General features: G+C 35.9%; 1 protein-coding gene across 1 annotated transcript in view; it reads left to right on the top strand.

Annotated features, from left to right (window-relative positions):
• Positions 1-14,351, top strand: part of LOC126236574 (nose resistant to fluoxetine protein 6-like) — a 259,898-nt gene that overhangs the window by 168,412 nt on the left and 77,135 nt on the right. The window contains exon 8 of the mRNA XM_049945986.1: positions 1,547-1,743. Coding sequence (XP_049801943.1) covers positions 1,547-1,743 — 197 coding nt within the window. The remainder of the gene's footprint in view (positions 1-1,546; positions 1,744-14,351) is intronic.

The following is a 14,351-nucleotide window of genomic DNA, read 5'->3' as shown; positions in this document are numbered from 1 at the left end:
TAAATGGGGGTAGCAATGTTCCATCTAGCTGCTGCCATCATAATACTGATACTAGTTTTAGATGTGTCTAAAATTCTCACGGGATGCTTCAAACCTCTTTTGACTAGCACTATCACCTGTCTTGGGTCATCAGAAGATTTTATTTTAGTGTTGTTAATTATATTAGAGACACTAACTCCATCCAACATTTCCCTAAGATTAATATAATGTTCTGCATCTAAACAGTTAATATAACTCTTTTTGTGTTCTCTCCAATTCTCACTATCAGTTTGGTATTTCTTCTCAGAAATGCATGAGCCCACTCTAATTCTGGCTGATTGACTTTAAATGTGTTTTCCATTTTCTTTGCATGGTTAAGGTAACCTGTACAATGTTGCATACATCCATGTTTCTCAGTGGAAAACCCCACTTGACACATATCAATAAATCCTCAACAAGTATTTCCTCCTGTTTGCTGTTTAAAGCTGTTGGTACATCCATCTTGTGTTTACACTTATTCCATATTTTATCGTTAAGGGTTTTGTATGGTACAGCAAAATCTTCTAAAGCTCTCCTGATGCTCATTTTCCCTTGGCGTGTGGCCTTTCCTGCATTTTCCGGGAAAATGAAATTGGATTTGCACCTTCCGCTGGACCCAAGCTACTTGACATACGTTCTCACCATGTTCTTTATTACCCTACAACAAGACAACTTCGCATATAAAGCCCTATAACTACACAACAGTATTACTTAAAAAGTTATGTAAATGTTCATATGATACAACTATTGAACAGTTAACAATATTAACTTCCTCTGTCTGTACAGCCTGTGAAGGTCTTCAAGTGAAGTTTTCACTGTTAACTTTTTTACAAGCATTAAACTGTTTCTCACAACACTTACTGGTCAATTGTAGGTGAGAAACTGAGCGAATTCTTGGTATTCAGTCAAGTAAACAATAATGTTACCTTTATTAGTACATCACGCACTGGGTCTCCATTATTATTGCAGTTTCATGGGAGAGCTCAACTTTCAAACTATAGGCCAAATAATTGATATTGCCCAGCTTTACCAGTATTTTCCCATTTTATGATATTCCATATTATGTCTGTTGATCTATAAAGTACAAAGCATAATCTAATAGGGAACTTTGTAACATTTGCTGTAGAGCCTATATGTTCTCTAGATGGTGAAAATTTGCCTGTGAAAAAATAAAAATTAGAAAGTAAAGTAATAATTACAATACCAATTGTAAAGTAGAATTAACAAGTATGTAGCTTCCCTTGCACAGTTGGTCTATGTTTTCATATTTTTTGGGCACATATAAAGACTATTCAATGTGTTAAAACAATTCCTCAGAGATACATGCACTTGAAAGCTGTAATATTACATTTTAGTTCTAGTATTCAGCTTAGTAATATAATCTTTTAAGATAATGTCAAATGATGTATTAATGGACAGGGTAATTTGATTCACTCCTGAAATTCAGGGAGAATATAAAGGTGAATATTTACAATTTCTATTTTTAGTGTATTTGTTTGTTGAAACTGTTTTTATTTTCATTTCTCAGTGCGTGAGTCAAAGCTGGTATTTACAAGTGACAATGCAGCTATTCTGGTTATCACCACTTCTACTGTACCCTCTCTGGAAAACGCCAAAAATAGGGAAAATCCTCTTGGTTATCTGTTTTATCATTGGACTGGCAATAGATTTTGGTGTTGCATATGGATTTGAGATAAGAGTTTCAATGCCAGAACGCAGAGCTAAGTGAGTATTAATAGTTTTTTGATCTGCCTTTTTTACCAATGGTAGTAGCTCCACTACAATTAAATATTTTTTCTCTTTTGTAATTTTATGTTACTAGATAAACAATGACATAAAATATATTCTTCTCACCTGTGAATACTGTAACATGATGAAGACATGATCAGCATAGAATGAAACTTATGATAAATCAGAAGTAGGTTGCCAGAGGGTTAGCTAAACATAAAAAGCAGCATTAATGTACTCTAGCAAAAAAAGATGCATTCATCATTGAAATATTAACTCTTTGGAAAAAGTAACTGTGTGATTGAATGTCAGATGAAGGAAAAAAAATTAAAAAGTTTCAATGCAACAAACTAATTCGTCTGCATGCAAAAAAGTATTTATAACATGAAGTTATTTCACATAAGAGTAAAAGTACAATGCTTAAAGCAAGTATGAGAGCAATGGACTTAGAGAAAAGCTCAATATTTACCATTATATTGTAACCTGTGGTAGCAACATAGAGTGAATGACATGTCTTCTCTCTAGCAGCTAAAACTGTTGTAGCTGCAGCTCAAATTCAAGCACAACATTAAAGAATTATTGCAACTGTGATATTACATAATGCTATGGTATAAATGTGTCTGTGAACTGGAGGATTATGTGTGAGTAGTTCTGTTTACATTTCCCTTAATTGTGGCTCACTGATACCCCAAGCAAAGCATATCAACATTGACAGTACACAAGGAACAGCAACTAACAATGTTTAAAAAATAATTTCATTTTAATCTTGGTTGTGATGACAATGGCATATGCTCTACACAATACGAGGTGCATTCAAGTTCTAAGGCCTCCGATTTTTTTTCTCCAGACTGGAAAGAGATAGAAACATGCGCATTGTTTTAAAATGAGGCCACCTTCATTGTCAATACGTCCCAGAGATGGCAGCACCGTACAGCAGATGGAATTCTACCGCCAGCGGCAAGAATGAGAAGTGTTTTAAATACTTAAAATGGCAACATTTTCCTTACTTGAACACGTGCTATCATTCGTTTTCTGAATTTGCGTGGTGTGAAACCAATTGAAATTCATCGACAGTTGAAGGATACATGTGGTGATGGAGTTATGGATGTGTCGAAAGTGCGTTCGTGGGTGTGACAGTTTAATGAAGGCAGAACATCGTGTGACAACAAACCGAAACAACCTCAGGCTCGCACAAGCCGGTCTGACGACATGATCGAGAAAGTGGAGAGAATTGTTTTGGGGGATCGCCGAATGGCTGTTGAACAGATCGCCTCCAGAGTTGGCATTTCTGTGGGTTCTGTGCACACAATCCTGCGTGATGACCTGAAAATGCGAAAAGTGTCATCCAGGTGGGTGCCACGAATGCTGATGGACGACCACATGGCTGCCCGTGTGGCATGTTGCCAAGCAATGTTGACGTGCAACGACAGCACGAATGGGACTTTCTTTTCGTCGGTTGTGACAATGGATGAGACATGGATGCCATTTTTCAATCCAGAAACAAAGCGCCAGTCAGCTCAATGGAAGCACACAGATTCACCGCCACCAAAAAAATTTCGGGTAACCGCCATTGCTGAAAAAATGATGGTGTCCATGTTCTGGGACAGCGAGGGCATAATCCTTACCCATTGCATTCCAAAGGGCACTATGGTAACAGGTGCATCTTACGAAAATGTTTTGAAGAACATATTCCTTCCTGCACTGCAACAAAAATGTCCGGGAAGGGCTGCGCGTGTGCTGTTTCACCAAGACAACGCACCCGCACATAGAGCTAACGTTACACAACAGTTTCTTCGTGATAACAACTTTTAAGTGATTCCTCATGCTCCCTACTCACCTGAACTGGCTCCTAGTGACTTTTGGCTTTTTCCAACAATGAAAGACACTCTCCGTGGCCGCACATTCACCAGCCGTTCTGCTATTGCCTCAGCGATTTTCCAGTGGTCAAAACAGACTCCTAAAGAAGCCTTCGCCGCTGCCATGGAATCATGGTGTCAGCGTTGTGAAAAATGTGTACGTCTGCAGGGCGATTACGCCGAGAAGTAATGCCAGTTTCATCGATTTCGGGTGAGTAGTTAATTAGAAAAAAAATCGGAGGCCTTAGAACTTGAATGCACCTCGTACTGTGGTGAGAGGCAGATAGTAGAATTCATTTTACAAGTATTACTCTGCGTGACCTGCACTAATGGTTATATAAAACTTCATTGATTATTAAAGCAACAATAATTTCAGACTAATTGTTTAGAAATAAGCCCTACTCTTTCCACCATATCAGCACTACACTTTTTTCAGAACAACTTATTGTATAGAACTGTCAAACAGATATTGTTTCTTCCATAACCTATGATTCATTTGGTATGCCACAAATGAAAGAAATATTTTGTTGTCTGGTAATGCAGGTGAAGCACGGCCAGTTTTTCTCTCATTCAATCTCAAAAAGTAGAAGCTCTTACAGTAGCTCGTGGTGGGTTTATGGTATATTAATTATATTTCAGTGATGTTTTTTACTAGGATGTTACTTGTTTGCATGTCAAATGTGGGGAAGAAGCAGCATTCTTTCATTCGTCCCATTTCTCAAACATCCTGTGTACCCAAAATTTATAAAGTTATTGGTGTGAGTATGTAAGATACACATGTCGAAAATTAAAACCAACTATTCACAAATGGCTAAGTAACCGTAATGTAGCAGTAAAATAGTTTTTTTCACATTTTCACTAAATGTAATGATATCTGTGAAATTTACTTCTTTGATGGTACACTAATGTTGAAGCTGTGATGAAATGTGAAGTTATATACAGAAATTAATAATTATTTAAATGCTTGCTTCTTACCATACAACAGCTGAAAATATTAAATTGGGATACATGGATTTGATAGATATCCAAAACATTAATATACGTTCCCTGACTATCCAATATTTTAAGACAGTGATATGGGTTGGTTTCCAGCAGAAATAGGTTAGGAGTAAGTTGGTTGCTGGAAACAAAAGATTTGGTTCTGTGGGCTTTCAAATAAAATGATGTGGTGAGTGGTCCTCAACTATGTACCCTCTGACTTAGAGTTGAAATATTGAAAGTTTTGGCTGGTTTCATTGTCTAGGGGCTGGGATACATAGTTGCTGCATTACAAGCCAAATACTGCTGAGTCTACAGTACACAATATGAATACACACAAGAATTGAAAGGTTGAAGGTTCCTATCACTTGGCAATTCAAATTTTGAATGTAACATAAACATTTATACATGAAAGATTGCAATTAAATAAATTCTGCAGGTACTATTTTAACAACTTTAAATGATGAGTACGATAGCAGAAGTACCTTTAAGAATGCCCTTTATTACTGTAAAACACTTATTGGTGTCGATGGTCGAGCAATTAAATAAAATATAAGTTGAATAACAGAGAAACAATAGATACCTACTTCACGTAATCAGTTATGAGCAACATCATGGCATGCAAGATATTCTTTTCTAATTGCAAACTACACCTTCAGTGCAGAAGCCACGAAAATCTCACAAGTGCACAAGTTGGCACTATGAAATATTTCTATCTCCTGCGAACACACATAAAGCACTCCACACTCTCCACGTCTCTCCTGTAACCGAGCGTGTGTCGCACTGTACCATCCAGGTCTCCCCTGTCCTCTCCATACTCTTCAGAACTCCCACGTCCATCCGGTCTACCCATCCATGGCTACTGTGATTGGCTAGAGTGCTCCTGCCACGTCTTCAAGTCAACATTCACTTACAAACAGAATGAAACATTTGAAATACTGGATTTAGATTTAAATAACTTGAAATTAAATAAATATTCTTATGGCTGGACTGTAAACACACTCTAACACACATTATTAAATACATAAACAAATTTAATAAGCATATATCAACAGAATAGAAACAAAGTAGGTCTGTAGTCTAATGTAAAAGTACATAATTTATTTTTATCCTTGACTTTATTCAAATTTCAAATAAAATTCTTTGTTACAATACCCTTTTTCATTATTTTTCATTTACTAATGTTTATTATTAAACTGATGTTAAATAGGAGTTTCTCATTTCTATTGTTATAAGCATACTTGAAGATTTAGATGAATAGTATGTGGACAAATGGAGTTTCATTTATTACTAATTGTAGTCAGATGTGAAATGATAATGTGCTTAAGGAACTCTACACATGTGCCTGTAAAAGAAAGAGCAGACATTGTTTATTATATTTGTTTACAGTCTCAAAGTGAAAAATAAATTGTTGGTATAATTTGTCTACATCCTAGACAGATACTTCGCATAAGATAACAACATGACCAGAGTGCTAACAAATGAAATGCAGTGGTATATAAATCTTTTTCTTTTTTATTATTGTAATTCCTCAGATGGGTTACTTCATCATTGGCTGTAGTGGACCTTCCATATCTGCTCTTGACCAGTAAAAATTTTGAGTGTGATGTAATGTATTCTTTGTATTCTGTTGTGCATGTTGATTTTAACTCTAGACAGGAGTTATCTAATACAGAAAACAGTATTTGAACAGCTATGTGTGCATGTTTGTATGTGTCAGCCACGAGTTTAGCACTGAAGTTCATGGTCAACTGCTCCCAAGTGGTTTAATTTATCAGTTCCATTGCTAATGATAGGCAAAAATTCTGAGAGAAATGCTATAACCTGTGGAATAGCAATGTAGGAAACCAGAAAACCAGTTGAATCACTGAGAGAGCTGTGGAGAAAATTTGTAGGGACCTTTGAACTATTTGCAACCGAAATTAATCCACTTCTGACAGCAAACTAATGTTTCTTCATAGTGCCATTGGTGTTTATTACATCTCAGAAAATTAGTGGTTTGACTTTAAAGCAATTGAGAAGCACTGGAAAGTTTTCCCCTGTTGTGTCTGCAAATAAATCTATTCTGAACTTGAAGGTAGGTTTGTGAAGGCTTTCTTCCCCTTAATGTGTATCAAATGAAGGGCATAATAGTGTGTTAATACACATACATGTAAGCTATGCAACTGCGTAAGTCCAAAAATGAATCAAAGAGCTTTTGTTGCAACACAGTCAGCATTCAAGCACTAACTTGGAAGAAATGGCTGTAAATGTTACATTTCATTTATTTATCCCACATGTATAATTGTAACAAGTATCCCTCCATTCAAAATAAATTTAATTTGTAGAATTATCAGAACTGATTAGTATTCAGTGATAGAAAATTCAGTGAAGATATGCTCCCACAGATGACTACAGTTGGCTATGGGACAAACTCACATTGTGTGCAGCTGTGCAGCACTACCACTCAAGGGACTTTGACAGTCTATGCATGACTATTGCAGATCTGCAAAAGTCCTTACATAGGCCCAACATTTCACTAAAGGAAACAACAGCATAACTAGTTCTGCGAAATCATATTGTAGAAGGTCTCTAATACTGTTACATGATGGCAGTGCTATTTATGCTGTTGTCTGTTTTACTATAACAACAGGCAATGTGATTATCACTGGGGGTAGCCTTAACTCAATGCACTGGGTGCAGTGCAGATTGAGGTGCACCCCATCCATATTTGTTCCCTACATAATTGTTCCTCATAAAGCAGTCCATGAAGCTTTATTGTTACTTTACAGCTACTAACAGCTGCATGGCATAATTGTCTGCTCTCAATACATTGAATCTAGCCTGCTTAGTTCCCTTAATTCTTACTAAGATGTAATTAAGAATTCTCTTCTCCCATTCTTAGGAGAGTCACTTTTATTGCCAACTTCCAAACAGAGAAACATAAACTGTAAGATCTCACAATGATAGGTATTGAATCTATGCGTATTTCTAACCTATATAAGTGATCTTCCCAAACTGTTATGCTAATACAAAAACTGTGATGTTGTTGATGACTCTATCGGATTAACAGAGGGTCCATACTTAGGTATACCAGACATAATCCAGATGATAGATCTACAGTTCTACAACTGACTGCGAAAATAGTATTAGTCTTAATGTAACAAGGCACATACACTTTATGCAATTAGAAGCAACCTGCCTGTGCCAGAAATGAAACACTATGCGTAAAATACCCTAGAGTCCAGCTGAATAACAAACCAGAAATGAAGTCAACACTTAAATAGGCTAATTAACGAGCTCAGTTCAACACGCTTTCAGTTAGAAATTTCTACCTTCCTGTTAACGTAAAGACCAAGGTGCTGTGTTATCCCACACACTTCCACTTCTTCTTGATCTATTTATTGTCTTCTAGGCAACTAAGATAAAGGAGCTATACTTTCAACAAAATTGAAAACAAAGAAAACTATAAAGTAGATAACTACATAAAATATGAAAGCCTCTTCCAAGTTTTGGAATCCTTACACTCATTATCAAGATCACTGATCAACTAATAGCATTTATTGCTAGTTTCAGATTAATTGTAATTTTCATTTTCGGCCATGAGATCCACAAATAATTTTCATGAAGACTTTTTCTTTGTCTAAGTTCAGAGTAATGTTCTGTATTCTGGTGCAGATGTGTTGAACAAGCTTTCATTTGCCACAAACAAGAGTTTGACAATCCCCATAAATTCAAAGAAAAAGAAAACAGAACCGAATTAGCCACATAAGCAGAGAAAAGACAAACAAGGAATCATTCTAGCACTGATACGGACCAAAAATGGTGAAATCCAATGACATAAGTGACTCTCATAAAGGACAGATTGTTATGGACCAGTGCCTTGGAACAAGCATTTTAGAAATGGTGAAGCTGGTCATCTGGTTGTATAAATCTTTGGAAAGCAGTTGAAAGATGATGAAACTATGAATATCTGACAAGATGTTGAACAGTCACACCTCATCACAGATTTTAGAGATTGGGGGCTTGACCACTCTGCAGGTGAATGTTAGTAGCAGATCTGACAGCAGAGTTCAGTGCTGGTGTAGGAACAAGTCTTTTGAACTACACTGTTCAGCACATATTTTTGAACATGGAGCTCTCCCGCAGATGACCCTTACATGTTCCCATACTGATCCAACACTATCATCATTTCCTGTTGCTGTGGGCATAGGATCATCAAGGTTTGATGATGGATCAATAGAAATGTGTCACATGTTCAGCTGAATCATCAGATTGATGGTCATGTCCAGGGATGCAGTCATCCAGGTGAATGTAGTATTATGTTATGGGAGAGGTTCACCTGGGCTTCAATCAAACCTGCAGTCACCATGACAGCTGCAGACTGTGTGAATATTATTTCTGGTAACCTGCTTCCCTTCATGCTTAATGTCTTCCATGATGGCGATGGCATCTTGCAGTAGAATAACTGACCGCATCGCAAGGCTAGACTGGTGCTACAGTGGTTTGAAGAGTATGATAGACAACTCACATTTAAATCTTGGCAACCAAATTTGCCTGATCTAAACCTGATAGAACACATCTGCTATCAGATGCTACTCCACACTCATGAACCAATGCCTCATAATTTATTGGAGTTGTGTGACCTTCGTATAGATATTTGGCCCTACATATCTCCGGAACTTACCAAGGATTTGTCCAATCCTGTGATGATGTATCATGCCTAACAGTATCAACCTAAATATGAAAGTTGCCATACCTCAGCATTGTGACAACTGTTGTTTCCAGAATGGACACACACCCTGGACAAAGATATAATGTTTACTAACTATGTCAACCTAGATGTATTCATTCATGGCATCTATCTTTGTATCAGAGCTGCACGTCTTTAACATGTATGATTACTACTGATGAAATCTTTCTCAGTGCTAAAGGTACATTTTTTTATAATTATTAAATTAGCAATCACTGATAACACAAGACTTGTAAAAGTGTGCATTTTTAAAGAAATCCTTTAACTGTGAAGTTGCCTACCAAACTGTGTAATTTAAATGGGGCCACCTTATCAGTGTAGACTATGTCCATAACAGTAAAGTAAATCTATGCATATGTGCCTGGCTTCTAGTAGTTGGTGCAATGTTTGTTGTCACTGTGAGAAAGTAATAATTAAATCTGGTGGTCACTGACTTTACTGTGTCATCATTTCTGCCCTAGCTGTTGCATTACCTCACTGATTTTATTTATGTTTTGGGTAATAATGTTCCAGGTTGTTTTTACTTTCTTCTTAAACTATTTATGTGAGTTACTTACCATCTGAATTATCTACAGGTCTTTTCCTGTTACAAAGATGTTATTCTTGAAATTTTGAACAGGTGACCTATGAATTGTGTGTTTCAATATTAGTGGTTTCATGAATTTTTGCTTGTGTTATTACAAGCTCCAAACTGCTGATCATTGCAAAATCTGTGAATATCAATGTTTTATATTTGATTTGTATCCCTTCTTAATGTAAGTTACACCTCTTACACACTTTATTTACAGTAATGTGGTGCTTAGACATACCTCTTCAGAAACAGAATTTTTATTTCAGTGGTTAACTGACTGAAGTTCAGAAAGATATGTCTACTTGGTTGTTATGCTGTTCATTACCTAAAAATTAAATTTGTGAATTTAATTTTTTACCCTTTAATATTTTTGTGTATTAAATTTGATTCAACCTCCTTTTTATGTTCACACATTTCTGTCTAAGTCTTCTCAATATAAATTGTTTGAGTTCTGGGTGTGCACTAAAAGCAGCTGTTGCTCTTACATGATGATTTAGCGATGTTCCCATGAATGGCAGTGTTCCCTGTTAAATGTTCTCCTATCCACTTCCAATTCCCATTGAGGTGTAAACCCTGACTTGTGAAACCCCACCTACCAATAGGATCTACAGGAACTAAACTCATGTTTCACTGATTAACAGAAAGAAGCAGTTGATTCAACTCCATGTTAACTAGCTTCAAAAAACAGACTCCCCCCCCACCCCCAATAAAAAATCTCCACAGGACACAGAATCCTCCTTCAAATCATTCTTGCTCAAAGATTGTCACTTATTTTCCTTTGCCTAACATATGTACTATACTAAAACGACTATTTACCTGGGGCTTCTAAGCTAATTTTTCATACAACACCTGGTTCATGCATACTCCTTGTCTGTCACCTAATATCTGGACTGCCATCCTCTACTCTCCTTGCATGGAAACAACTGGTTTCCAGCTGAAGATGTGCCTTAACTCCATAATAGTCTTCCTTGTCTAACTGAGGTAATAGGGCAAAAATATTTTTTTGTGCCAATGCCAATAAAATTGGACATTATTCTGTTTGATTCATTGTTGTTTCAATTTAGAGATTTTTTTTCTTGCACATAATCATATTTCTGGTAATTTAATACTACTGTATGTTCAAGTAACTGTGAATAGATTGCTATTCACAACATAAATGACAACATGAACCATTAGTGATTTTATCCACAAACTTCATGGTAAAATATTTCGTCTTGATATCACTTGTAGACTAATCTGTGGCAGGACAAAATGGACACATATGACATACATAACATGCCAGTGCAAGATCTTTTTGTGTGCCTACAACAAGTCATGTGACCAGAGATCTTGGATATAGTGGTTTGGATGGCATGTTTCATATTTTATTTGACTTATATAGATGCAGGATGATACAGCAAACACATTTGGTTGCCATTAGGTGTGACCACATCCTAGATGATTAGCAGTGGGGCACAGCTACTGGAAAGTAGGCAGGAAGTTAATATCACACATAATGTCAATTCATGGCTCTGAAGAAGATTCCTGGAAATAGAATGTGTCCAACAGCCATGTGGACATGGTTGAGCACATGCTACACCATCCAGCAGCATTATTATCTTTCCCCACATTAGTCCAGTCAAATAGTAGATATACCTTGCAAAAGGTGGGGTAGAAGAGTTTATTTTTTCAACTCATTCATATGGTTGGAAAGATTAGAAAACTGAGTTTTGCCAACAAAATTTCACTTGGGAAAACTTTCTGCAGTCAAAAAACTTCAAAAATTTCGGACTTTTTTCAGTTTTTTCAAAATACCTCAGTTTCATTTGCTCCTATCGCTTTAACGTCTATTTTCTTTTTTAAAGAGCACAAAACTCTCTACAAATTTGATTCTTGCCATTTTTTTCTACTCCCAATATCTAATGCGCTACAGCGCCTCAAAAAATATCAATTTTTCAAATTTGGAGCATAGTGGCAATATACCTAATTTTTGAACACTATTTTTTCAGTTTCTGTTTTTGTAGTATAAATACATTATACATCATGTTATAAGTTGGAATTTACCACCTCACTTTCAGGTATTCAATTTCTCTGTATGCAACATGAGGATTGCTGGGCACCCAACTGTTGTGATTCTTACATCACTATCTGAAGTTCACTATGGGCCACCTCAGCCCTGGTATTTGTAAAACTATAAATATAAAAATACATCATTAAGACACACACACACACACACACACAATAAATTGTCTCGGGAAACTGAACCATTATTAGCTGCAATAGGCAACCTAATTAGGTAGGTAATTATTCTTGTGTATAAAAGCCACACAGTTGACATTAAAAATAAGTAGCTTTATTACAATTATAATATATTGTCAATTACTAAAAAATGTTGACAGTTCTGGGTGTGTAATACTTGTAATATTGCACTTAAGCACACGTGAGACAGATATGAGCATCACTTCCAACGTTTTGATGGGCCAGGTTCCTCAATGTCACCAGAAATACCTTGAGTTATGGATTCAGGGTCATTTCATTTCATTTTCTTATCTTCCTGTATATCATTTACATGATGTAGGAATTGTCACAACAAAGTTATGATACTAGTACAAGTACTACAGACATAATAATGGAACATCACTTTCAAGGCATTTTTTAAAAGTACAAATTTAGACATATAAATTAAAATTTTTGGCAATAAATTTACACACAATCAAAGTACTCATCTACACCATAGGAAGTTTTGCTTAAAAGGTAATTTTTAAGCTCAGTCTTAAATTTTACTTCATCTGTTATTGCCTTCATGTACACTGGCAGAGCATTGTAGAGTTTTATTCCAAAATAACTTACATGCTTTTGGGTTTGTGTTGTCCTTACCCTTTCTACATACAAATTCTTACGAGTTCTAGTATTATAATTATGACAGTCCTCATTTGTACGCAGATTTTTCATATGTGCTCTTGTACACAGAATGCTTTTAAAAATATACAGTGATGGTATTGTGAGTATTTGCAATTCTTTGAAAAGGGGCCTACAATGAGTTCTTGGAGAGTTATGTGTTATGATTCGTATAGCTCTTTTCTGAAATTTGAAGATAACTGTTAAGCTTGATTTAGTTTTACCCCAGAACACTATGCTGTATGACACGATGGACTGAAAGTAAGCAAAATACACTAGTCTAGTACAGTCTGTGCTGCATACTCTAGATAATATCCTCAATGCAAAACGTGCCGAATTGAGCCTTTGGGATAAGTACTTGAGATGGTCTTTCCAGCTTAAGTTTTGATCAATGTGCATGCCCAAAAACTTTGTGGATTGTACACTCTCTATCTTCTTATCCATTAGTTTTAACTGGAGGTCAATATCTTGAGTTGCTTTGCCATTACTGTATATAATTTGTTTTGCTTAGATTAAGTGTTAACTCATTAGCATTAAACCAATGTTGAATATATTTCAGGACTATATCAGTTGTGGTGGTTAATGATTTTTTATCATAGCTTATAATTATGCTAGTGTCATCTGTGAACAACATTATTTTGGTAGAAATATTAGGATTTTTTATGTCATTTATATAAAGCAAGAATAATAAGGGACCAAGAACACTGCCCTGTGGGACACCTATTTCCAATTTCTTTGCATCTGAGACCCACTTGATTTTCTGATTTTTACTACCTGAGTTCTATCTTGAAGGTAAGATTCAAACCACTGCTTCACAACTCCCCTTACACCTATTGCCTCCATCTTGTTTAACAGAATTTTGTGATTTACTGTATCAAAAGCTTTAGATAAATCTAAGCTAATTCCCACTACACATTTTTTAGTGTCGAGACTCCTGACAATCTCTTTGGTATAGGCATGGATAGCTGATTCTGTGCTGTGGCCCGAGCGAAAGCCATGTTGATATCAGTTTAGAAGTTTGTGAGCATCTAAGTAATTTATGAGTCTGGTTTTCATTAATTTCTCTAGAATTTTTGAAAATGATTGGAGAAGGGATATTGGTCTATAATTTTCTACCTTGTATGGATCTCCTTTTTTAAACAGAGGTCTAACCTTAGAGATTTTCAACCTCTCAGGAAACACACCTTCGCTGAAAGACAAATTGGCAATATGTACCAGGGGCTTTATAATTTGTTGCGCAACTTTTTTTATTGTTGACACAGGCAGACATTTTAGATTTTAGACTCTATCACCTTTAATATTTCATTATCATTTGTGGGAGTTAACAACATACTACTGTCTACTTTTGGGGCTGTTAATTTCTCATGTTTAGTAAAGTTTTTACTTAATGACACTGGTACACTTAAAAAGTAATTATTAATGTAATTTGCCAGAGTTTCATCTTTTAATTCAATATTTTCACTATTTTTGAGTACTATTTCGTGATCCTTGAGGCCCTTACCTGTTTCCCTTTTCACAATTTCCCAAATAGTTTTTGGTTTATTGCCTGATTTTCTTATTAATTTATCATTACTTAGTAATTTTGCTTTTG

The sequence above is a fragment of the Schistocerca nitens genome, chromosome 2 (genome assembly GCF_023898315.1).
Source record: "Schistocerca nitens isolate TAMUIC-IGC-003100 chromosome 2, iqSchNite1.1, whole genome shotgun sequence".
Lineage (NCBI taxonomy): Eukaryota > Metazoa > Arthropoda > Insecta > Orthoptera > Acrididae > Schistocerca > Schistocerca nitens.
Note: the sequence above shows the minus strand (reverse complement) of the source record. Positions and strands in the feature narration are given on the sequence as shown.